Genomic DNA, 25,638 nt, shown 5'->3' on the forward strand with positions numbered 1-25,638 from the left:
AATCTACAAAATTTATTAGTGACCAAATACTTAAGTGATCCTAAGGATCCTGTTTTTCAGAGGTAACTCTGAAATCCAGCATCAATGAAGTTTATCCATTGCACTTCAAAGAGAACATTCCAAGAGAGGTGTGCCACTATTCAGATTTCTGTTCCATGACTCAACTGGGCCTTTTACAAATAAATCCCTATTACTTCTGTTTCCTTTTTACGAAGAAGAATTAAGACACTCTGAAAATGAGATAATGAACTACTGCACAGAGCAATTATCTTCGAAGACTACTAATCCATCTATAGAACTGTGTATATGCATAACACAGGGACATATGTGATACCAGATGACTCCATTTGAAAGGGAAGGTGACCAGTCCTACAAACACTGTACATAATTTAGATCATGATCCACAGTCAGGAACTTTCTCTTTTCTCCTATCATGAAACTGTTGAAATACAGCTCGTTATCGATACAGGGGTTTTTTTTGGGGGGTGGAGTTTTGTTTAGCTGCACCAATTTCATTAAATATTTCCTCACACTCAAAGTATTACCCAACAGGTTTTTGAAGGAACCCAGACACACTATTAGTGCAATACAAATATAACTAAGAGGTTGTGAAGGTCAGTGTTTGACAATATTTGTCTTAAATGGTTTTAAGCCAATAAAGTACTAGGCAAATATGCCTGCATTCTTACATTTAATTACTTCTTGTTCACTGAAATAAAATCTGAACAGCAAAACTAAGTAGGAAACAACATAAAAAACCCCTTTGTTTTGAGGGCACGAACACCATATATCCCTTCGATGCTGAGAGGTACCCAAGACAAGGGGAAATTACGTAAGGCACTAAGAGAATGGTTAATGCTAAAAGTTGCACAGAATATATAATATCCCCCCCCAAAAAAAAGTACCATAGTGCTTTGAAGTATGGTGCCAAATGATCAGAGAGAAGCAAATCTGTTTCTATGCCTTCCAGTGTGTCCTGGTGATCACATGTCCCAATACCAAAAACAATCTATGTGTTTCTATGGTACCTACACCTTCCACTCTACTGCACTACAACTAAAAGCCCATTCTGCACATTTGTACTCTTACCTGCAAGATCCTGTCTTGTGCTGCTGGAGTTTTGGGAGTCCTCAGTGCTATGCTGTTGTTGGTCACATTATATTCAGACAGAAGAGTGCTGGAAGCAGAGTTTGTAATTCCCGATTCCTCAGCAGTCTGGCGTGCAATCTCACTTGCCTGGCCTACTTTTACAACTTCTTCAAGTTCTGTATCAGATATCTTTAAAAGAGAAAATTCCAAGTCACAGTAAGATGAAATCCACAAGATCCACTTGAAAGACCAAAAAAATCACTGACTGACATTGGCCTACAATTCATTTATTAATCACCAAACAGCTTACCTGAGGAGCTGGAAGCACTAGTTTACTTCTTTTTTTGGTAAATTCTGATACTCCACTGGTCTGTAGAATAGCTGAAGGCAAGTCTGACTCTTTCTTCCGTTTCATATGCTGCTTGTCTTTTTTGCGCTCTCTCCCCTCCCTTTCACTGTCATTATGGATAAGAGAATTATTTTAGAACACATCCAGAACAGCTACAAAGCACAACAAGCAGGCAAAAAGCTTGTGGCCTAATCAAAAGATGGATATGCTGAAATGAAACAGAAGGGTAAAGCACCATGTGGTGCAAAGTTAAGTGATTAGATACGGTCTGCAGATCTTGCAGCAGAACCTACAAGGCAGTGTAATGCTTCTGCATTATGCAATCAGGCAACAGGTGGTTGCTTCAGCTACAATCATCAGCATCACTGGAGCAAGGAAAAAATGTCAGTTCAAAAACACAGAAAGAATTAAGCAATGCTAACAGCCCTTTTTTTTCCAGCAGCTGCTAAGAGATGAACATTTTCTGTGGGATATGGGGAAAAAAAAATCTTCAGTATCTGATAAAAATGGTTATTTTAGTCAACAGCAACAAAGTCAGCTTGTTAAATCACAAACTTCATTTTGAAGCCCCTGCCAGACCCTATGAACCGAGCCATACAAAAAGAATCAATTAATCACAAGTTAATAAATCAACTTGTATTTAGTACTGGACCTACACTCTCACTGACAGAAGCAGTAAGAAATGATACAATTAAGTATGTACCATACTGCTCATAATGAAGATGGGCATTTAATTTCTCAAATGCATGTTTTGGGATTTTTTGGGGGGGAGGGGGAGAAATCAAGCATTTAAGAGACTCAATTTAAGAACAGTTTCTTCAAAAGCAATACTGTAAGTAAAGTCTACTCCTTCAAGCAATCTTAATGTTATTACTTAAAGAAAAGACTCCAAATGCACAAGCAAATCTATTGCCAGAAGAAAAATCAACCTCAACACCTGCAGGATTTCCCTGTAAAGAGCAAGAATGTGCATGAGGAAATTAATTCTCATGGAAAAAAGGTCAACTAGATCTTTTAGAAAGATTAGAAAAAACGAGGAGACTGAAAAGTCAGAAACAACCTGCACTAGGTATCTGTCCCACAGAATATACAATTTCTGCCCACATTACAGAATCACAGAATTGCAGGGGTTGGATGGGACCTCCAGAGATCATTGGGTCCAACCTCCCTGCCAAAGCAGGATCCCTAGGACAGGTCACAAGGTTGGCGTACAGATGGTTCTGTAATATCCCCAGAGAAGAAGACTCCACACCCCCCGGGCAGCCTGGCCCAGGGCTCTGTCATCCTCACTGAAAAAGTTCTTCCACATGTTGGTGTGAACTTCCTGTGCTCCAACTTGCAGCCACTGACCAGTGAAAAGAGGCTGGCCATTTCCCCCCTGCGTCCCACACTTCAGATATTTATAGACATTAATAAGATCCTCTCTTAGCCTTCTTTTCTCAAGGCTGAACAGCCCCAGTTCTTTCAGCCTTTCCACATAGGGGAGATGCTCCAGGCCTTTAATCATCTCCATAGCCTCCTCTGGACTCTCTCCAGGAGATCCCTGGCTTTTTTATACCAGGGAGCCCAGAACTGGACGCAATACTCCAGGTGGGGCCTGACCAGGGCAGAGTAGAGTGGGAGGATCACCTCCTTTGACCTGCTGGCCACTCTCCTTTTGATGCATTACATTTCAGACATTTCCAGGAGTTAACACCTGGGTTTTGTTTTTTTTTTTTCAAATATACTGTTCCCTCCTTGGTATAACACACTTACGATCTTAATTCTCCATCCAGGTCTTGCTGACGCAGCTTCCTGAAATCAGCATCCAGGGACTGGTAGTTTTCCTCTGATGTATCATAAAAACCAGGGGCAGGCTTCTTTTCAAATGGAATTTCTGCATTATAATCCACACCTCTCTTCTTCTTTCTTTTCTTCTGGATCTCAATTCCAGCAGCCCGAAGTTCTCGCCTTTTCTGGAGAGCAGCGAGACGTCTAAAGAAACAGTAACACTATGTGATGTAAGGTGCACACATATTGTTTCCTAAGATCTGATACTATTTTAGTCAGTTGCTGATGATAGGGCTCTGCTCTTATTTAAGCAATGAGAATTAAGCTCTTGTAACAAATGGCTGTCAAAAAGGTCTGATTCCATGCTGACATTATTCATCGTAAAAGCTCCACAGTCAGCAAAAGCAGCCTCGGTATATGAAACTAAGTATAAGCTTACCGAGCTTCTTCCAGCTGCTTCTCTCTTGCTTTTCTTTTGGCCTTCTTTCCCTGTGTATTAGCAAGACGAGCTCTAGCTTCAGACAGCATTTCAAGTTCATCTAAAATAGTACAGATAAATACAGCTGTGAATTTGCACTTAAAGATAGGAGTAAGAGGGGAAAAAAAGCAACATTAAGAGCAGAAAGCAATCTTTAAAAGCTGAATGAATCAATGTTTTCACAGGCATTCTGCAAGATTGCTAAACCAGTTTTTGTCCAACACATTTTTTTAAATCACTGGTCACACAAAACAAAGATTTCAAGAAAAAAAAAGCCTAATGTTGCAAATAATTCAACTAATACCTACAGCAAATCAAAATATCTACATAAAAAGACAAACTGACCACACCAATGAAACTAATTTAATTTACATATTCATTTGAGATTAATATAGTAGAGAACTTGTTCATTTACATCCAGATTCAAGACTTTTGAAAACCCTATAGGTCCATTCACAGAATTTCAGCAACATTTAAGTTTTACTTCATAACATTGCTAAGTGCAAAGAAAAACAAAAGTCATGTAGTCCTCCTGTGCTTCAGCCGGGATTCAACTAGGAAGTATGAGCTGCTGGGAAAAGATGGAAATACAGAAATAAGAATACAAAGAAGCAGAGCAGTTGTCAAAGTAAAGAACAGTCAGACATGGTAAGAGATGACAAAGACAGCGTAGAAGGCAGAAAACACAGAAAGAAAAGGAAAAGATAGCTGGAAAACTGGAATTGGCTAAAAAGACACATAAGTAAGACAAAACAGGTTAAGAAAAATATATTGGGAGTAGGTTAAAAATAAAGAAAAAAGGAGAAACACAGGGGTACTTTGTGAAAATTAAAACCAAAGAGATTGCATTTCTGTCAAAAAAACCCAGTAAACGAACACCTATCTTACCTTCATCCATGTCAATCGGATCTGGCCTGGCCGGTTTGGTTTCTGGATTGGGATCAATTTCTCCAGGTTTAAGTTTTCGAGGATCATCAGCAGTTTCTTCCTCATTGTCTCTCTGAGCAGCTTTGTCCCTGAAAACACATTGTATGTATGTCACAACTATCCCTTTGTTTTCCCTCAGGCTCATAACCACCATCCCTTAAGCATCCCCAAATCTGATCCAGAAAAGAAACATTTTACTATGTACCACGCAATAAATGTTACCCAATTACTGCAAAAAGAGTACAGTTACATAATCTTAAATCACACAAGAGAAAGAAGCCAATGTAGCATTAAGACAATAAAACAGGATAGAAAATACGATATTGGCAAAGCTAATAACACGAGGTGAGTTCTCCACTAAACTGTAAGGACAAGAATTCAAGCAGTGTGGTAAAATGAACGACTGAGCTTCCCATTATGCTTTCATATTCAACCAATCAGCCAAAATAGCCTGAAGTGGAAGCCTATGAAAAGCATCAATCTTGACAAGCCTCTTGCCAGAGTGACCAGAAGCAAGAAAATAATACATCAATCTATTCAAGCCTTCTCTCCACATTCCAGAAGCTTCTTTCAAGCTGGAAATATCGAATGAAAAGAAACAATCCTCAAGCACTTGAGGACACACTCAACTGAAAACCACTGTATTTCAGCACCATGCAGAAGGGAATGATACATTGCTACAACAAACTCCACAGGTTTTCCTGGTATGCACCTCTAGCAAAACAGCAACTCACAGCAGAAACTCGTAGTGTTCCAAACATTGTGCAGCAGTTCTCCCAATAATTGGGGCGATGGTTCTCCACTGGGTTGGCATTAGCTTGGCCAGGTGCAGCAGTTTCTCCTCTTCTTCCCGTGACCATTCTGTCTTTTTGATGCTGGGGTCTAGCCATTCATACCTGTTAAAAAGTTAAAAAAGTAAGGAGGACAGATCCAAGCTATCCACTGATTTGTCCTAAATTAATTCAGAACAGCGTTTACCCGAATCAGCACAATGAGACTTCAAAAACTCAACTTCACACAAGTATTTCCCGTATAAGAGTTTGTTACTTTCACGATGCTTGTATTTCAGCTTTAAAATTTATTATTTATCCCTCCACTTTTTATACAGAATCTCCCTCTCCCTCCCTTCCCCACCTCTATTCTGGCAGGAGTCACAAAATTAATCCAGAAAAATAAAAGTAAAGATCACAACTACCAAAGGTACCAGAAACACTAGATTTCTTTGGTCTGGATTCAAAAGTTACCTTACTAATCTTCAGCTGTGACAGTACTGTTACCTTTACACAGACGCATTCTAATAAATATGTGCAGTTCAGTACCCAAGAAATAAAGTCTGATTCTCAAATAGATTTGTACCACATGTATTTGTATTAGTTTTAAGCTTGTGTTTTTTATCTATATAAAAAGAAATTCTTCACCACAATTTCTAAACATTTATCCTCAAGCCAAACTCTCGTTATGAAAAATTAGAAAATTATCTGTATGAGATCAGTATTTTACAAACGTACTGCCCTGGTAATACTCACTGATTAAAAATGGGCAAATACAGGGCATGGGGAAAATCACGGCCACAGTTTTAAGTGATTCTGCACTTTCTAACACTGCAGTCAACAGCAAAGAGAACATTTGGCTACTTCTGTTTTATTATATTCAAGCAACACAGTTTGCAATATCTGCAACAGCAGAAATCAAACAATCTTAAAACTGTAATTTATGTCCACAGGGAAACGAAGCTGTGGCCATTTCTAAATTCTTGCTAATTATGAATCTCATCTTCCCAGACATGGCACTTCTCACTTACCATCTGGCTTTGCACTGCTTTGCTGATTTTCTATGCAATAAAGAAGCAATACGAGACCACTGGTTTTTGCCATATTTCATCACAGCTGCTTTGAGAATTTCATCCTTTAAAAAAAAATAATAATAAAAACACTGTTAAGGAACACAAGAATTTGCAAAACAAAGTTTGGGCTCAAGCAGAGAAGATGGTTGATTTCACTGAATGAGCTGACCCAGCACTGCTGCTTCTTTTGCCCAATTTATTATCGTGGTGGATGAGGATTTGTACTTCCAAGGCCAATGAAATCAATACAGATGAAACAAAAAAGACACATAATGATTGTTGTGGCCAACTTCATAGACCAAGTGGACTTCCAAGACAATTACTTTCAATGCCCTCTAATGCAGAATTTTTAGAAATTCTGTATGTTTTCCCTGAAGGATAGCAATAAAGAGATAGGAAAGTGTTTGTCTGCTAATGACCCAATATTCAGGAAAAAAACCCAGGACTGATAGGTACCTTTGGGTAGCTTGTTTTAAATAACACCATAAAATTATCCTTCTTTTTTTTTAATACTTTAATGGAAATACAATCTTTACCTATCAATGGAATATGCTGTGGAAAAAAAAGTATCCCAAAAATAAAGAAACTTTATAGCAAGTTTCTCTTTTAGAAGTAAATCTTAAAATAAATCACTTTAATGTTCAGAATGTAACAATAAAAAATGCCAACCTCAAATATAAAATGTAATGGATTCAGCTTGGAAGCCAGGCTGTTCATACACATCAAAATGTGCACTGAGATTTGATCAAAAGCTGGAAGTCCTGTCAACTGTCAATCCACCCTCTCTCCTCTCCTCACAGATAAATGGGTTCATTATTTCTCGTTTCCTCACAGGTCAGGAAGTGGCATTTTAAATGCATCAAAGCTATTCTGGCAGCCTTGTCAACCATAGATGTCGTTCTTCTCTATGCAGTAAGTACCTGTAGCTGTATTCAGAATCCATTCGGCTGTACTGTGCAGATGAGAGTCATCATGGACTCTGCCTGGCACTGACATTGCTCAGGGCACGCAGCAGCTTTAACTAGAAGTTCAACTGGAGTCACAAGCTCAATCTTGAGCTTGTAATGACAATTCATATCATCTCCACTTAGAAAAATAAGTAATAAATCCTCTAGGGTCTGTTTCTTGGGTTGTTTTTTATTATTTACTGTGTTATATGGCATGCAGTAGCCATACTGATGACACTAGCAGGCTTTTTGGGAGGGTTTTCTTGCAAGTAATTGGTCATTTTCCTAATGACCTGGTAACAACCGGTCCCACTTCAATTTTTACGTTGCATTTAAAAATCAATATGTTAATTAAAAAAAAATAATAATAACAAGAAGGAGAGCTATTTCATCTTTGGAGGACCAAAATGGGTGAAACAATGATCTATCTAATCCACTGCTCTTTCTCTGAACAGTCACCAAAATCAGTCAATTATGGAAGACGGTAAGAACAGGGTAAAGACACAGTGGTTCTTCTTACCCTCTGGTGTCCTCCAATTTAGCTGCCTCCTGGCAAACAGCTGACACATCACCAGGGATTAAAAGCACATGCAATAAACTTCCCAGCACATAGTACATTTACCTTCCATTAATTTTTCTCACTGCGACTTAGAACTATGCGCATGCCTAGTGTTCACAGTAAGGTGGAGTTATGGATTTAAGTGTTGGGTACTTCCTTTTGCTTTAAAAATCTTAACTAATAGGACTGATTTCTCATGTTAACATTTCCTTTTACAACTGCTTGCTGTTCTGAAAGTGTACAATGGCGAAAATGGGAATGGTGGGGTTTTGTTTTCTTTTTTGAATGGCACACACAAATTTCTGCCTGCAAAACCTTCTGGGCTGCAGACGAAGAGCTCATGCCCATCTTCACTACTTCTGCATTAGAAACAGTCTTCAAGGACAAGAGACTGCACTTCCCTCAAACCCCTAGAGAAAAACCCTGCCTATGCAGTCTCAAACACACTCCAGTCTACAGAAGAGACACCTCCAAGGGTGACAAAACGGGTCACACGACACCCCCAGGGGCCTCGGGGACGGTTTCTCCCAAGAGGCCAGGCCAGACGCACGGCTGAGCTCCTTGTCCACGCTAACACACGGTCTTCAGGAGAAGCAACACTGATTTAACCCCCGCCCACTAGGGCGGGCAACGAGAAGGCAAGGCCAGGCTGATGAAGAACCGGGCCCACCCGAGCCACCGCGGCCTGCAGACACCCAAGCCGCTGCGCCCCCTGCTAGAACGGGCCGAGGAGGATCCCCCATCTTCCCCCACCGCCGCGCTGCTGCGGACACCCCGATTCCTGAGCGCATGCGCAACACAACCCCTCCAACAGGGCCTGCGCACTAGCGCAGGGCACCCCCCCCCCCCAACCATATATATCCCCCGCCCCCCCCCAGGCGCTGAGGCCCCAATCCTTGCGGTGTAGCGGATAACAGCGCTCAGAGCCTTACCTCGGTGTTCCGCCACACACCGCCTTTAATCATAATCCGCGGCATCTTGGCGGCTAAGAGAGCTCCAAGTCCCGCAGAGAAAAAGCTCCCGAAGGAAAGAAACGCCGCTCGCTTCAGCGGCGCCGGCCGAGCCCCCGCGCAGGCGCCTTGCGCGATAGAACCGCGCACTCTACGCAAGCGCACAGGATAGGGGAAGGGGTGGGGTATGGGGCGGAACAGCAGGCGCAGATGGGCGGGGGGAAGAGTGAGCAGCCCCGCGCATGGCGCAGACGGCTTAGAGCTGGAGGCGCGCAGGGCTGGGACTGGGCGAGCTCCTTAAAGGCGGTCAGAGGGCTTAGTTGTTCCCTTCCCCTCACGCGTGGCGGCTGAGGGAAACCGAGTTTTATCGATGCCGCGTTTACAGCTTGTGCTGTTATCTGAGGATAAACGCCCGCTTACTGAGGCCCAAGCGGAAATTGAGGCGGGAGCATCGGTACCTCAGTGAGAACACGTAGATGTTAGAAGGGCAGATACCGGCAGGGCAGGAGGGAATGGACTGAAGCTAACGGAGGGAAGGGTTAAATTAGATATTAGGGGGAAGTTCTTTACAGAGAGAGTGGTGAGGGGCTGGAACAGGCTGCCCAGAGAGTGGGTGGGTGCCCCGTCCCTGGGGGTGTTCAAGGCCAGGTTGGATGGGGCCCTGGGCAACCTCGTGTAGCTCCAGGCCTGGAGGTTGGTGTCCCTGCCTGCGGCAGTGGGGTTGGAACTCTGTGATCATTGGGTTCCCTTCCAACACAGACTGTTTTATGATTCTACGTTCTGTGGACAAACCTGGCTGATGGTTAACCTTATTGTTGCACAGTCTGGTTGAGCTGCTTTCATTGACCTCTGTGTTTATTTACTTACTAGATGCACAGCAGATAAAGCATTTATTTGCTCAAATTGTTTGCCACCAAATTAACAGAATCCTTTGGGGTGGAAGGGATCTCTAGGATCACCTAGCTCCAACCCCCCCCAGCCATGTGCAGGGACACCACGTGTGATTTATTACGTTTTGCTGATTGTACAAATTGAAGCTGTGATCATAAATTTAAGCTTTTTTTTTTTTTTTGCTTTAAAGAGTAAAGTTCACTGTATGATTTAGGAAAGACTTTGGGGTTTTGTTAGATTTCTTTAATAAATAAAAATTACACTTTTAGCTAGGAAAAAAAATACCAAGAACAGTTCGTGTCCTTATTTTGAAAGCAAGCATGCCTTCACATTTAAATTTCTCTGGATTGGCAGACTAAGAGTCACTACCAATCCCCCAAAAAAGCATAGTGAATTGTGCTAGGAACGGGGAAACCTCATGAGTCATGACACACTTTATTTTTATTAGAAGCAACTGACTGGAACAAGTATTTTTACAAATTCTTCAAGCTCCATCAGAAAATGTCTTCTGTTGATCTTACTTATAACTAAATTAAATGCTGTGTATAAACTCTTTCCAAAATTTCCTTCAATATTTTATCCCCCTTAAAATGGGCTCCTTTTTTCATCACTGTACATGACTCTTTCAAACAATCACTCTCTGTAAGTTACAAATTTCCTAGATTCAACTGTACAGGTTTACAATTGTTTTCACCAACGTACCTCTGCTTGAATTTTTCTTAAATTATCAGAATTTTACAGAAAAATGAAGTAAAAATTCCTCCACACTTTTCTAACTGTTAACACTTCGCAGAAATGCTTTTCTTTATTCATATCAGGGTAAAGTTCTTCCTTCTCAGAACTGTACCAGGTGTTGAGCTTAATCACTGGTTCCCAAACAGCGACTTCCCTGCATGTATGTAGCAGTAACCAGTCACAGATATCTACTTGCCAGATTTTACAGACAACCAGATCACTTAAATACCTTCGCTGATGGCATTACTTGCAAGTTTCACTCTTGAAATTGTGCTTCAAAACACAGAACTGCTGCAGGATCTCTGGAGATGATCATCTGGTCTGACACCCCACTTAAGCTGGCTGCCCAGGACCACCTCCAGACAGGTTCTGAGTATCTCCAAAGAGGAAGACTTGGTCACCACCTCTCTGCGCACATGTTTCCAACCTGTCTCCTAAATTACCAGAAAGCCCCTGCAAGATATTTCCTATATGTATAAAGAAAAGCATGTCTGGGAGCAGTAAAACGTAGTGGTGGTTTCATGTTCACTTTCTCTAAATGAAGCTATAGATTTACTCTGTTCCATGGACTGAACTGGAACATCAGAGCACACATAGCCCCAACTCTTCGCTGTTGTCTTTCCTCACGCAAGAGGGTAATGCTGCTGTTACTGATACCAGCAAACATATTACAGTCAGTAATGTCCATATAACTGTAAAACAAGGAAAGATTAGTCTAGGTTTGAATATAAAGTGGAATAAAGATCTGTCACAGGCACACCTCTGCTGTTTGGTGCAAGCAGTCCTTATACCTGGTATTTCTGATACATAGTAAAGCTCTTTGAAAACCATAGCAGTATCTTGGACTGTAAAATATATTTTGTTAATATAGCTAAGTAGTTTTTGCAACATATCAGCAAGTGGTTAAATTAAAAAGTGCTTTGAAAAGTATGATACAGTCGATTTCAAGAAACTAAAAGCACAAAGAGTAATTACCTTAAGTAATTAACTTAAGGATTCTCAGTATCATATCTGATTAAGAACAAAACAATTCATGTCATACAACTCAAAGAGTTACAAAAACTACAGACAAGATAACTGCCTAATAAACCCTTTAGATATACTCACACAGAAAACACACTCATGTCCCAGTTATCCTGTGATGACACCGATCTTTCGTTCCTGTAATTCTATGAGATGCTTTTTTTAATCTCTTGCAGGTAGTGCCAGCAAACCTGGGAGCAGGGAATGCAGGTTTTCAACAGATGAGAGGTAGTGTTAAGCATCCAAACACTGATCGTTTTAAATGTCAAGTTATTATTATACAATATAATGTGCACTTCCCTCCCTCATTTTAAACATTCATTCATTTAGTCATGTGAGGGGTTTTTACTAACTAAAAGGAAGTAAGTAGCACAGAACAAGTGTTTAAACTAATGAACATTGACCAAACCAAAACTGAGCTCACTGTGTTATAAAGCTACTCAGGCATGAAAAGGCGGCTCCAAGATCTTCAGCACAGCCTGTGCTAGAACTGAAACTCTCAGAACATGGAGCAAAACGGTACCCTGTGTTTGACTCTGGCCTGGAACTCAGGACACATCCACTACCAGCCATCGTTCTGAGGACAGCAGGGGAATGTAAAACAGGGAAAATTCAGGACATACAAACCTCTCCAGAACCAAGTGCCAGCTTGCAATTCCCAAGGTTACATTCCAAGCTGATGTTGCCGCTTATGCTTTTCCAGACGTTTCTTGGTAGGCAGTGTCACGTTACACATTCGACACTTGTACTTCCTTGCGTGTGCTCTTACATGCTTTTGGAAAGCCTGTTTATCTGCTGTAGAAAACTTACACCTTCTGCAGTGCAATTTTAAATGAGTCATTAAGTGGCGCTTCAGATGGCTGGATGTACGGAAAGCAACAGCGCACTGATTGCACTTGAAGGGCCTCTCCCCTGTATGGATTCTCAAGTGTGGCTTCAAGTTGCCATTGTGGGCTGTGGAGTAACCACACTCTTCGCACGTATACGTTTTGACAGGTAGCTGCTTCTGCTCGTAGAGACAGCCTGTGGATGAGCTTTCCTCACATGAGTGTGAGGCCAGATGCTGTTTCAAGGACAGCCATTTGTTTGTTGAATAGTCACAGTTCCTGCACTTGAGATACTCCGTATTAAAATGCGTGATGCTGTGTCTTTTCAGGTGACTCGAAGTACGGAACTTCTTCTGACAAACACTGCAGCTGTAAGGTTTCTCACCCGTGTGAGTTCTTACATGTAGCGTAAGGTTGTTTAAAATGCAAGTAGCATACTCACACTCTGCACACTGATAGAATCGTTGCTTACTTTGTACTAGCAATTCATTTTCTTTGCCCCTCTGGACATCTGGCTGTACTCCACAGACTTCCAAACCAAGCAAGGAATGGATGCCCTTTGAACCTTCTGAGGAACCAAAATCTCTTTCTGGACAGATGCCTGTGTGCATTTCCTGACACAATTTAGGATCCTCTGAACAGCCATCTGCACAGAGGCAGTGGTCAAATTTATAGCCGTTCTTTACGTGAATAAGGCTGTGTTTCTGCAAATGGTTTGACGTTTTAAATGCTTTATTGCATTCTTTACACGTAAATGGTCTTTCATCTGCATGTATTTTTAAGTGCAGCTTAAAGTCACTATGAACAGCAGTAGCATAACTGCAGTGTTTGCACTTGTATGATTTCCATGCGGACAAATTAGCAGGCCATGTATCCCTTAAGCTTTCTACAAATTTTTTGTATGAATCATCATCTTCAGTTTGTGAACAAGAGGCCTTGGAGTTAAAAAGAGATTCCTCTTTGCAAGTGACAGTGTCCATTTTATAGTCATTCAGAGGAACTTCTGCTCTATTCCCAGTAACAGCTAAGCTGCTCCTTCCACGGCTCTTTGCAAGACGTTTCTTTCCAGAGCACGTTTTCTTATTGTCCTGCACATCACCTGCCCTCTCCAAGTCTACTTCCAAAGCCAGCACTGTCCCACTGAGACAATTGTTCTCTTTACCAGAAGGAGACAGAGAAACAAGGTTCTGAGAATCACCATCAACATTGCATATGTCACTTTTATGATATACACTGCTCTCACTTGTATTACCATTAGCAGCAGCCTTAAATTGTTCATGAAATTTCTTATGAATGGTGAGATGTCCTCTATTGTGAAACACCATGTTACACTCATCACAAGTAAAATTCTTTAAAGGTCTTGGAGTTTTCTTTCTTCCACTTCTGGAGTTGAGTTGGTGCCCTTGGCGTGTTTCTTTGGCTGCATGTAATTTCCTGTGTCTCTCTAAGGCGGCGGTGCTCCTGAATGCTGATGGACACAACTCACAGGAATAGGGCTTAGCCCCTGTGTGTATGTAGCTATGCCTCACCATGCTTGCAAAATACAATGAAAAAAAAGCGCAAAACCTACACTGGTACAGCTTATACCCAGCATGCCAGTACATGTGATTTAACAGAAAGGATAAGCTAAAGCAGGAGTAGTCACACTGAGGACACTGGTAAGGTGGTCTCTCCTTATGTCCCTTCATGTGTTGGATAAAAACCCTAGGATTTGATGAAGCAAAAAAACAAATTCTGCAGGTAAAACTAACTGGCTTAGACAGAGGTGTAAAATCCCTTTCAATTCTGATGAAATATTTCTCATATTTACTTTCTTTTTCCTTGGTCTCAGACTTTCTTTCTTCAGAACTTCCCTGCCCAACTTTTCTCGCAGCCATTCTGCTTTTTCTTGCCTTTTGCAACCTACCTTTCTTATGAAATTTAAGGTGATTCTTCAGGTTGACAGAAAAGAAAAAGCTTCTTTTACAAAAGCAGCATTTATATATTTTCTTATCTTTATGAGCTGAATAAACGTGTTTCTTTAGATGTGCACTGCATTTATACACAGAACTACAAAACCTGCATTTCAAATTCCGTCTTTCATGTTTGTTTATAGAGCAAGATGCATTAGAAAGAGGTTTGATGGTTGCTCTATTACTTGGCTGTACTGAACCTTCTTGCTGACTTTGTAATTCTTTTGGGCATGTATGAGGAGAAAAAACATTTTGTTGCTGTTGTCTTTGTTTAGAAATTGGTGTTAATGTCTTACAAATATGTTCTCCAGTAGCAGTTGGTTCAGTAGAAGTGGAAATATTCGTCTCCAGTTTCTCTGAGTCTTTTAACAAACCTTCTGAAATAGGAGAACATTCATTAAGCAATGAAGCAGAATAATTACAGGTGAATTCTGGTTCTTCTGTCAAGCCATGTTCTGAAACAGAACTTGGAGCTTCATGTTCAGATTTGCTAGTCTTTTTGTTATTAGCTTCACTGTCTCCATTCTTTGAAGAATCAGGATCTACAGAGGGATAAAACATAACAGACATGACATTTCATACTGTCACCAATGTTCACCATTGTAATGATGCCAATTTGTCTACTGACTTGTTTGCTCTTCATTCCTTTTGTTAACTTATTAGTTTCCTATCGCTACTTCTTGTCTAATGTCTCTCTCTATGCTTTCCTCTTGCAACATTTAAATAATGTTTTAAGAGAAGAAATCCTAATTAACTGTGAATTTCACAGGACAACCCTGCATCCCCTACAGATTTTAATTAAACAGCTTTATGCCAGAATTCCTGTGAACGTACTGTCACCGAACTCTGCCAGGGCTCCATTCTCACAAGTATGATGCTCGATTTGGCCTTTTTCTTTTATTTTCAGATCCTTTTCACTCATGAAAAGCCACCCTTTGGCAAACTGTCCCAGAATGAAACAGTACCAACTTACTGCAGTTTCACTACTATCCATAGAAATCTGTGAAAGAACTAAGGATACTCCAGCCAATATTCTCTTTCATAGAACGGTTTGGATTGGAAGGGACCTTAAAGATCATCTAGATCCATCCCCTTGCAATGGGCAGGGACGCACCCCACTGGCACAGGGTGCCCAAAGCCCCATCCAGCCTGGCCTCGAACACTGACAGGGATCCAGGGGCAGCCACAGCTTCTCTGAGAAACCTTTGCCAGGGTCTCACCACAGTCACAATGATGACTTTTTTCCTTATATCTAAATTTAAAACCCATATAACCTTATATCTAAATTTAAAACCCATTCCCCTTGTCCTCTCACTCCCTGCCCTTGTAACCAGTCCCTCTCCAGCTTTCCTGTAGCCCCTTCAGGTACTGGAAGGTGCTGTAAGGTTTCCGCAGAGCCTTCTCTTCTCCAAGCTGAACAAGCCCAACTCTCTCAAACCTGTCTCCACAGAGGAGGTGCTCCACCCTTGGCTCATCTTTGTGGCTAACGATCTTTCTGCCACACATGATATTAATCTATGTTTAAGTTAAAATAAAACCCTATGCACTTTCCTACCTATTTTAACAACTTGACATTTACGAGATTTCTTAAAACTCTTGCACTAGTCTTATTAATGATTTACCTTCCATATTAACAACTGTCTCCATCTCTTTGTGACTTTCTGGTTGTTTCTCTTGAGTGCCATCAGCAAGAAGACTTTCAACACTGACATGTTCCTCCTCACGTGTGGTTACGGCTGCCAGTGCCAACTCGCCATTTGTCTTGATGATCTCATCTCTATCCTCATCGCCAGCAGGGGAGATGCACGTAGGAATCTTCTGTAAGCCATCATCGCCATCAGTCTCTTTCACATCACTGCTTTCATTTATCTCTGTTAGCTCTTTTTTGCAAGGTGATGTAGGCAACACATAATTTTGGCTGCATTTATCCTTCCCTGCATCACACCAGTCACTTAAAGTTGGTTTTGATCCGTTACACACACTCTCAGCAACCTGTTTTTCTTCAGGGTAGCCCCCATTATCATCTTTATTTGAAGCAGTCTTGTTTTCTTCGCAAATACTTAAGCCACTACCATCCTTTGAAGGTGTTCCATTACCTTCTGGAAAAACACTGTTGTTTAAGTTAACAACCTCCTCCAACTTGGGAGCCAACACTGCTTGCTCCTCAGCATCATCTTGGAGAAAATCATCATCACTAAGCACAACGAATGTGATCGGGAGAACAATCTCAAAGACATCCGACTCTGAAGACAGAAAAAGAGAGTATTAAACTTATTGCCAAACCGTATCTCCCCATCACTGAAAACATTCAGGGTCAGGCTTGATGAAGCTCTGAGCAATGTGGTGTAGTAACATAGAATCATTAAGGTTGGAAAAGACTTCCAAGATCAACTAGTCCAACCATCCCCCATCACCTGTATCACTAAACAGTATCCTTAAGTACCTCATCCAACCTTTCCTTGAGCACCCTGAGGGACAGTGACACCACCACCTCTCTGGGCAACCTGTCCCAATGCCCAACTACTCTTTCCAAGAAGATATTTCTCCTCATTTCTAACTTGATCCTCCCCTGGCGCAACTTGCAGCCATTCCCTCTTGTCCTATTGCCATTTATCTGCGAGAATAGGCTGACCCCCAGCTCACCACAACCTCCTTTCAGGTAGCTGTAGAGAACAGGTAGCTGTAGTCTCCCCTGAGCCTCCTCTTCTGCAGACTAAACAGCCCCAGCTCCCTCAGCTGCTCTTCATCAGACTTGTGTTCCAGCCCCTTCTTCAGCTTCATTGCCCTTCTCTGAACACACCCCAGGGCCTCAATGTCTTTCTTGTAGTGAGGGGCCCAAACCTGAACCCAGTATTCAGGGTGGGGCCTGACCGGAGCTGAGTATAGGGGATGATCACCTCCCTGGTCCTGCTGGCCACACTATTCCTGACACAAGCCAGGATGCTGTTGACCTTCTTGGCCACACGGGCACACTGCTGGCTCACGCTCAGGCAAGTGTCAACCAACACCCTCAGACCCTTTTCTTCTGCATAGCTTTCCAGCCCCCCTGACCCAGCACTGGGCCATGTTAAACTTCATCCCATCGCTGGCCTCTGCCCATCGCTCCAGCCTGCCCAGGCCCCTCCGGAGGGCTTCCCTGCCCGCCCCCCCCCCCCCCCCCCCCCCCGCAGAACGGCACTTCCCCCAGCGAGATGCCCCCTGCTCAGTCCCCTCACCCAAACCCCCAGTGAAGACACTACAGAGGCTGTACCCCTGGGGAGCGCTGCTGGGGACAGGCCGCCAGCTGGATGCGGCACCAGAGCCCAAGCGCTGCCGCGGACGGACGGACCGGGCCCTCCCAGCCCAACCACGGGGCTGTAACCCCACACGCAGCTTCGCGACCCGCCCGCGCCACCCAGCGCGCATGCGCTTGTCCGAGCCCCCGCGTCGCTCTCCCCCACCGTCACCTCTTCCCCCCCCGCAACGGGTCCCTCACGCGCCCAACCCCCCCTCCGCTCGCAGCCCCACTAGGGCCTTGCCCAGGCAGGGAACGGGCACCTACCGCTATCGCCCGCCAAGCCCAGCTCGTCTGGCCCCGCCGACATCTCCCGGCCCGGCCTGCATAACACGCGCCAAGGATCACCGCAGACTCCCAGCTGCAGCAGCGCCGCGCATGCGCGCACCCGCCACGCCCGCAGAGGAAAGGCAGGCAGCGTTTCCCGCGGAAGTGTATGGGCACGGCTGCCGCCTCCTGATTGGAGGGAGCGGCGGGGGCGGAGCGGGGCAAGCGCCAGCCTGCGGTGCCGCTGCTGCCGGCCGGGAGCCGGGTCTGGGTGTTCGAGCCGTGGGCGGGGAGGGGCCCGGGAGCTCTGTGGGACCCTGCCCCGCTTTAAGCACACCGAAACGGTAGCCCCGCCACCGGGGTGGTGAATCACGTCTACGGAGGGGATTGTGCATCTGTACCCGGCATTGGCGATGCCGCAGCTCGAGTGCTGGGTCCAGTTCTGGGCTCCTCACCATAAGAAGGACATTGAGGTCCTGGAGCGAGTCCAGAGAAGGGCAACCAGGCTGGGGAAGGGGCTGGAGGGCAAATCCTCTGAGGAGCTGCTGAGGGAGCTGAGGGTGTTCAGCCTGGAGAAGAGGAGGCTGAGGAGGGACCTTATCACTGCCTCCCCTGCCCTGCCAGGAGGGTGCAGAGAGGTGGGCGATGGTCTCTTCAGCCAGGGATCAGGAGATGGGACAAGGGGCAATGGGCTCAAGCTGTGCCAGGGCATGTGCTGTTTGCATTAAACCTTTACAGCAATGGAGACAATCACTTAACTTGTCACAGAGGACTAAAAACACCCTTGCTGTCAGTACCAGAAGAAATATTTAGAAAATACAATGAATAGGATTTATCCTGCTGGAACCCCCTGATTCTCCACAAGAGGGCCCTGCGGCTGCACCGGGAAAGGCCGTGCTGCTGCTGTATAAATACTGCTATTGCAGCAGTTACAGATGCTGGCTCATACTTCATGCTCCTGACTCCGTTTCTGTTAGTGGCTGCGTGTCGTTATCGCTCACACAGATACCAGCAGACCCTGTCATTCGTAAATGCTGGCAGATGGCAATAGCGGTCCATTCCTAGGCATTGCAATAGGACGAGGGGTGATGGCTATAAACTGGAAGAGGGTAGATTTAGACTTCATACAAGGAAGATTTTTTTCCCTGTGAGGGTGGTGGGGCCTTGGCACATGCAGCCCGGAGAAGCTGTGGCTGCCCCTGGATCCCTGGCAGGGTTCAAGGGCAGGTTGGATGGGGTTTTCATAGAATCACAGAATCTTCTGAGCTGGGAGGGACCCATAAGGACCATTGAGCCCAACTCCTGGCTCCACACAGGCCCAGCCAAATCAGAACATGGCATTGAGGGCATCATCCACACGCTTCTTGCCCTCAGCCCAGCTCGGTGCTGTGACCCCTTCCCTGGGGACCCTGTGCCAGTGCCCAACCACCCTCTCAGTACAGAACCTCTTCCTAACATCCAACCTAAACCTCCCCTGTCACAGCTTCATGCCGTTTCCTTGGGTTCTATCCCTGGTCACCAAAGAGAGGAGATCAATACCTGCCCCTTCATTCCCCCTCGTCAGGAAGGGCTTTGGGCACCCTGGTCTAGTGGGAGGTGTCTTTCTCCATAGTAGGGGAGTTGGAACAAGATCATCTCTAAGGTCCCTTCCAATTCAAACCATTCTATGATTCTATTATTACAATGTGTTGCTTAAAACCTTAAGGCAAATATGGGCATCTGTAGGGGCTTGCAGATTGTCCTCTGGCCACAGACATCCACTGCTCCTAGTAATTTCAGCCAAACCTTTAGGGCTTTGACACGTAAGAAAAAAATGAAGCTGGAAATATTTTAGTTGAGTAAAAAGCCTGAAACCCCAGGGATAAAAGATAATGTCACTTTTAAGACCAGGGAGAGTCAAGAGAATTGTTCCTAGGAAAATAATTTAAGAGCAGTTATGGTCTGGCAGTTAGAGAGGGAAAAGCAGTAGCTGAATACAAATCCAGCTGGAAAAGCATAGGAAGACTGGATGAGCTGGCAATGAAATCATTCATCCATCAGCTAATGTAAAGAAAAAAACAATGTCCCTCTGGAAGGGGTGGTCAGCAGCATATCAGTGGTATTGGGACTGTGTGAGCTACAATGAGAGCTTTTTAAGAGCCAGGATGTTGCAATAACAATCCAAGACTTTGTAACTAGGTGGCTTCTTTTATTGTAAAACCTGCTGGGTTGTTGTTTTTTTCACACTAGCACTGACTTTTTTTTCTTTTCCTTTTTTCACTAAAGTCTGTTCTGGAGGGAAGAGAAGAAAACACGTCAGTGAGGAGCTAGTCATTGACAAAGAGCCGAGCAACACTCAGGGACAGAGCCTTCTCACACCAAACACCCACGCAGAGATGCAGCTGGGGATTGACAGAGTCACACAAAGTCCCCATCACACCCTTCTTTTCAGTACTTCCTGCCCCAAATTGAGCTCCTTATCATTAAATTCACCTTGAACTTGTCAAAATTAGGGAGAAAATTCGGTTGTATGGTTAGGGCACAGGAGCCAGGAAGTTTGATTTCCATTCCTGATTTTTGGGGGCAGGTTGCTATTGTTTGCAAAGTGTTTTCAAGTCTCTCACATTGCTTAAACCAAACGGCTCAGTGCTCTTATGTAAGTGTTTGCAGCTCTCAGTAATTGGAAACAGGGAAACAGGCTTGGATTTATTGCCTTACACAGCATTTCCCTAAATCAGGAGACAAATATAATCCAAGGTGAGACTTAGGAAAACCTGGAGCTACACAACCTCTTTTGCTGGTAAATCGAACACCGTCCTTTTGACTGAATTTGCTTTTTCTCTCCCCTTGCAGTTCTCTTGTGCTTTTATGATGTGAAAGGCAGAGAATCTCTGCCAGCAAGGACACCAGTTGAACTCCTGAACTGATTGATGTTTTTTATAAAGCCACGCTTAGAGACCAGGCTGATATCAAAGTTGCAGTTCTTGAAGGTATGCAGAAAGAACTAACAACGTAGCAAGAACTAAATGTTGTTTCCCGATTTGATCTGAGCAATTACAATAAAGTTCTGGGTTGTGGGGTTTGTCACAGGTTGAGAGAGTAACAAGAGCTGGTTCCACATATTTCTGTCATGCAGTCCTGGTTGCAGCTGTTTCCTAATACAGGAGGGAGTCCTGGAGGTCCTGTGTCTCAACTACATACTTAAATGTATAATCCATCCACTTCCCTTCATCTCTTGCCCATGTTCTACAAGAAACATCTTAGAAACTGCCCTTCTCTGCTCTTATTTCTACTCTTATACAGTTTTCTGTCCCTTTTTCCTATGTGCCAGTTTTCTTTTCCTACTTCCCAGCACCTCATCTTTCTTCCTGCTCTTTCCCTGTTCTTTCTCTTCTAAACCTTTTAACTCCCAATCTTACCCTCATCTTTCAGAAATCTTCATTTGCCTTGGTTCACACCTTTCTTTGCATGGTATGGGCTTCAGCAATTCCTTCTGCTCTCTGTATTGCTGGCCAGCAGCTTCTTGGAAGAAGTCTTTACAGGGAAGGCTTTGCTCAGCCCCAGTGACCCAGAGGGGATGTCCCTAATGATCCGAGGGATGGTGGGAAAGGGAGATGCACTGGGAGGAGCTCAGTGCCAGCACACTGGACACTATCACTGTCAAACTAAATCCCTCCTGAGCATGTATAAACTTGATTTTTCCAAGGGCTCAGAGCTGTGTCTTGTTTGGAAGAACATAATGAAAACAGCCAAAGACACAACATTGTCCCCAGGGTTACATGTGTGCCTCGATTTTGAGTTCCTGCTTCAAAGCACAGATGATGCTAGAGCTTTTCAGCAATCCTGTATGACATATTGTTTGGGGGGGGGTTATTAAATTATGTTCACAAAATATTTCCTAACATTGGTATTAGAAATGACTGGGTTGTTTGGGTTTTTTTTTCACATGCAACCTGTCTGAAAAAATAGCAATATGAAACAAAGGTGGCAAAGGAAATTTCAGCTTGAAAGTTCCAGCACAGCAAGACTTCATTGTTGAAAGCGTGAGGAAATCTTAATATAGAATACCGGTGTCTCTGCCTTCAATAATGATTTGAAAGCAGAACATAAAATACTGACAGTTTAACAGAGAGTAATGAGCCATCACTTGTCAAAAATAATATTGTAGGAAAAGGTCAGCTGTTTGGGAAAGCAAGTGCCTATGTATTGACAAGGTTAATCATAAAAATAAGTGTAATGCTGCCAAATCGTCAGTTGCTGGGTAACCCACAGCTGAAGGAAAATATATTTGCTTAATGGAAGGAATTTAATGATTTGCCATCTGTGTGAATTTTACTTTGGTGGAGCATGTAAGGCTAAAATATGTCTTCTACAGCCAAGAAGCAACCAGCTTTGTTGGTGGAATTCAGGTTATGATTAAGACACAAGGCTCAGCCCAATTACCTGCACACAGGTAGGTGTCTTGGGATGATTGAGAAGCTCTGGATCCCCATTTGGGTTCTGCTGCTGGTGGTCTGGAAGGAGTAGGAGTCCTAAGTGTGTTGTATCAGCCAGCCCTGGGAGGATGTGTGCTAGGTTGGATTTGATGATCTTAATCATTTTCAACCAAAACTATAATTCTGTGACATCTCATATATTACTGAACATTTTAAACAGTGCTAGAAGTCCATCTATGAACTGGCTTGGGTCCTTAAAATGGAACTGAGCTGCAGATTAAGAGACCTGCACTGCATGTGTCTACATGTGCAGCAGATGTCCAAGCTCCCCTTATAAACAGTAGACCCTATAGAGTAATTAAGCTGATCCGCCACTACAGACATGGGTTGGTGGCTTAAACATGGGTGTCCAGAACCATTTGAGGTGCTGTAGGGCATGTGAAACATCTGTGTGGGCTGGCAGATGTGACAGATATGATGTGAAAAAGAGACCTTCTGGGAGAGTATCTGTGGACCAGGCAAGATAAATCAGGGCATCTCAAATAGCTTGACACTTTCGTTTAGGCAAAGCAGCCTACCTGCTACATTTCATCAGCTAATGTCTTGAGGCTCCATTGATAACATTGGCTGCAGGCTCAGTTCAGTTGGCTGAAATGAATAACAATACAAAGTTCCTGTATTTAGGTTTGATGTACCCCCAATGGATTTAAAATAATTTAAAATAAAACATCCCACCAGATAAAATAATCCACACCTGATTTGTTTCTGGAAAAAATTCTTCAAAGGTGTAAGAATTGATGACCAACCTGAAAACATTATAAAAAGAACCTGATGGCTAAGGTCATCACTCCAAATGGAGAGTGTTCTCTTTGGGTTTATCTTGTTATTTCATTGTTAAGCTGTTCCTTGACGTGGCTTTTGCATGTGCTTTTTTGCTAATTGGAGACCTTTTGGTGTGATTTGGTCACGTCCTATTGTGACTTTCTCTTGCCCTCCAAAACTGGGTGTCTAGATCTTAGTTGCCATTTGGAAATTATCCATCCATATCTCTGTCTCTGCCAGGCTACACCAACAAATTAAACGGTGACAGATGCCTGCACAAGGCAGTAGAACTCAATCCATCTATGTTGTCAAAAAGATAGTGGCCTGGTTTGGATTCAGGCAAACTAAACCTCTCCTGAGCAATTTCCAGGGGCAGTTTAGGAGTTAGCATGGACCAGGGACAATTTCCCAGAACAGAGAAACAAACAGAGGGAATGAAGATTAATTTCCTTACTGAATCAGGTGAAGACCTCTAGCAGCAATGAAGTAATCTGGATCAGAATTGCTACAAAACCAGAGTAAAACTAGGACAGTCAGAACTGGATCCACCTTTTTCTCTCCTTTTTTGCCAATTTTTGTGCAAGGGGGTTCTAGGCTAGCTTAGATGACTCCCACCTAAATATACCTCCATATCTTCCTGAGAAGATTCTACCTGCAAACTTAGTCTGGTAACCACTAAAGTCCTCAGTGAGAGAGGCTGAACAGGGACGTGCAAGACAAGAAATCTCTGTGCTGAGAAAAGGATATTTCATCTGACTAAAAAAGAATCTTTATCTGACTATACTGCATCTTTAACTTTTTTTTTTCTCTTTTTCCCAAGAGATTTCTTTAAAATTCCCTCCAAAACCCAAACTCTGTGCTAATCAGATATGGCTTATGGAATTATAGTCAGCTCGGTTACTTTTCTGCAGTTGGGAGGAGTGTCTCACTTGAAAACAAAATGGATAAAGGTTTATTCAGCTTTTTTTTTTTAACTTAATTATGTATTCTGTAGCTGCTACATAATCAGGGCAAAAATCAGCCGGATTATTCACACTGACAAGATTGAAAATGAAAAATTACAGAAAAGGAGAAGCCAGAGCTTTTCATGGTTGCAATCTTTTCCCCAGCTAAACATGTCAGTTCCCTCCTGGTCTATTTTTGTATTTTCCTTCCAGCTTCGATTATTCCACTCTAAAAGAGCTTAGGTTCTACTTTTAATAATGGAAAAACACACAGGGCATTTTATATGATACAAAAATTCTCCCCAGAATTTATTTTCCCCTGCATGTTGTGGAGTACCAGGACTGACCTCCAGAAAATTCCATTAATGTAAGTATAAAATACTCCTTTTTCATCGTTTTGTCTTGCATAAGTGACAGTAACAGAGCACGTTAGATGTGATTGAGGCTTTCACCGAGTGGTATGGACTTCTCATCAGAGTAGGATGATTACTAGGGTGACTTATCAGTCAAAAGGCATTATATGTGCATCGGCAATGTTATAATTAAGCACAGATGAGACCCACAAGCAAGCACTGCTCTGAAAAATACAGATCACATAATGCTGAATTGAAGGAGCTTTCCGAGGAAGGGGGCTAAGGGGAGACTTATTTGGCACGCGTGATTTCTCTGAACTCTCCCAAGCCACTGTGGTGCTTTTCCAACCTGTGATGTGCTGTAGGAAGGCACTGCATTCCCTGCAGACAAAGCCAGCACCAGGAGGTTTTCCCAGAGGGCTGTTTGCTGCACCTGCATTTAGCACATGCTCCAGGACTGACATCCAGTGCATATTCCAGAACTGACAGACTTCTCCCTACCATCAAGGACAGTGTGACCAGCAAGTTGAGGGAGGTAATGCTTGCCCTCTACTCTGCTCTTATGAGACACCCACCTGGACCAGCTCTGGGGGCCACAGTACATGGAGCCATTGGAGTGAGTTCAGAGGAGGCCACGAAGATGATCAGAGGGCTGGAGCACCTCTGCTATGAAAACAGGCTGAAAGAGTTGGGCTTGTTCAGCCTGGAGAAGAGAAGGCTCTGGGGTGACCTAATTGCTGCCTATGGATACTTAAAGGGGGCCTACAGGCAAGTGGGAGAGGGACTGTTCACCAGGGAGTGCAGTGACAGGACAAGGGCCAGTGGCTTCAAGCTGAAAGAGGTCAGGGTTAGGTTAGATATTAGGAAGAAATTCTTTACTGTGAGGGTGGGGAGGCCCTGGCACAGGGTGCCCAGAGAAGCTGAGGCTGCACCTGCATCCGTGGCAAGGTTCGAGGCCAGGCTGGGTGGGGCTTTGGACACCCTGGGCTGGTGGAGGATGTCCCTGCCCATGGCAGGGGGTTGAGACTGGATGGGCTTTGGGGTCCCTTCCAACACAAAGCATTCTATGATTCTAAGCATTCTAAAATTACCTGGAACAGCTGTAGTGCACTCAAACCAGACCATATTTCTATTTGAAAAGCTTCTCATCAAAGAGAGATCTCATTTTATAGGTGGGAAAAAACCACAGAGGACTCTTGCCTAAACAAGAAACTGGAACACAG

At 43.5% G+C, this 25,638-nt stretch overlaps 2 protein-coding genes across 2 annotated transcripts in view; both read right to left on the reverse strand.

Moving 5' to 3' along the window:
- CDC5L (cell division cycle 5 like) overlaps nt 1-8,939 on the reverse strand; it is a gene marked incomplete at its 5' end in the record, with an annotated part of 35,503 nt that extends 26,564 nt beyond the window's left edge. Inside the window, 8 exons of the mRNA XM_084262092.1 lie at nt 1,090-1,278; nt 1,400-1,544; nt 3,194-3,412; nt 3,648-3,747; nt 4,575-4,702; nt 5,348-5,509; nt 6,415-6,518; nt 8,895-8,939. Coding sequence (XP_084118218.1) covers nt 1,090-1,278; nt 1,400-1,544; nt 3,194-3,412; nt 3,648-3,747; nt 4,575-4,702; nt 5,348-5,509; nt 6,415-6,518; nt 8,895-8,939 — 1,092 coding nt within the window. The remainder of the gene's footprint in view (nt 1-1,089; nt 1,279-1,399; nt 1,545-3,193; nt 3,413-3,647; nt 3,748-4,574; nt 4,703-5,347; nt 5,510-6,414; nt 6,519-8,894) is intronic.
- A 3,286-nt stretch (nt 8,940-12,225) lies between these two features.
- On the reverse strand, nt 12,226-18,940 carry LOC311189519 (uncharacterized protein; the record flags this gene model as incomplete). The annotated part of the gene is made up of 4 exons (XM_084261182.1): nt 12,226-14,882; nt 15,963-16,583; nt 17,882-18,256; nt 18,883-18,940. The coding sequence occupies 4 exons, from the start codon at nt 18,938-18,940 to the stop codon at nt 12,226-12,228; spliced, it is 3,711 nt and encodes a 1,236-aa protein (XP_084117308.1).
- Nucleotides 18,941-25,638: the final 6,698 nt, after the last annotated feature.

Source organism: Gallinula chloropus (assembly GCF_964237585.1).
Source record: "Gallinula chloropus genome assembly, chromosome: 3".
Lineage (NCBI taxonomy): Eukaryota > Metazoa > Chordata > Aves > Gruiformes > Rallidae > Gallinula > Gallinula chloropus.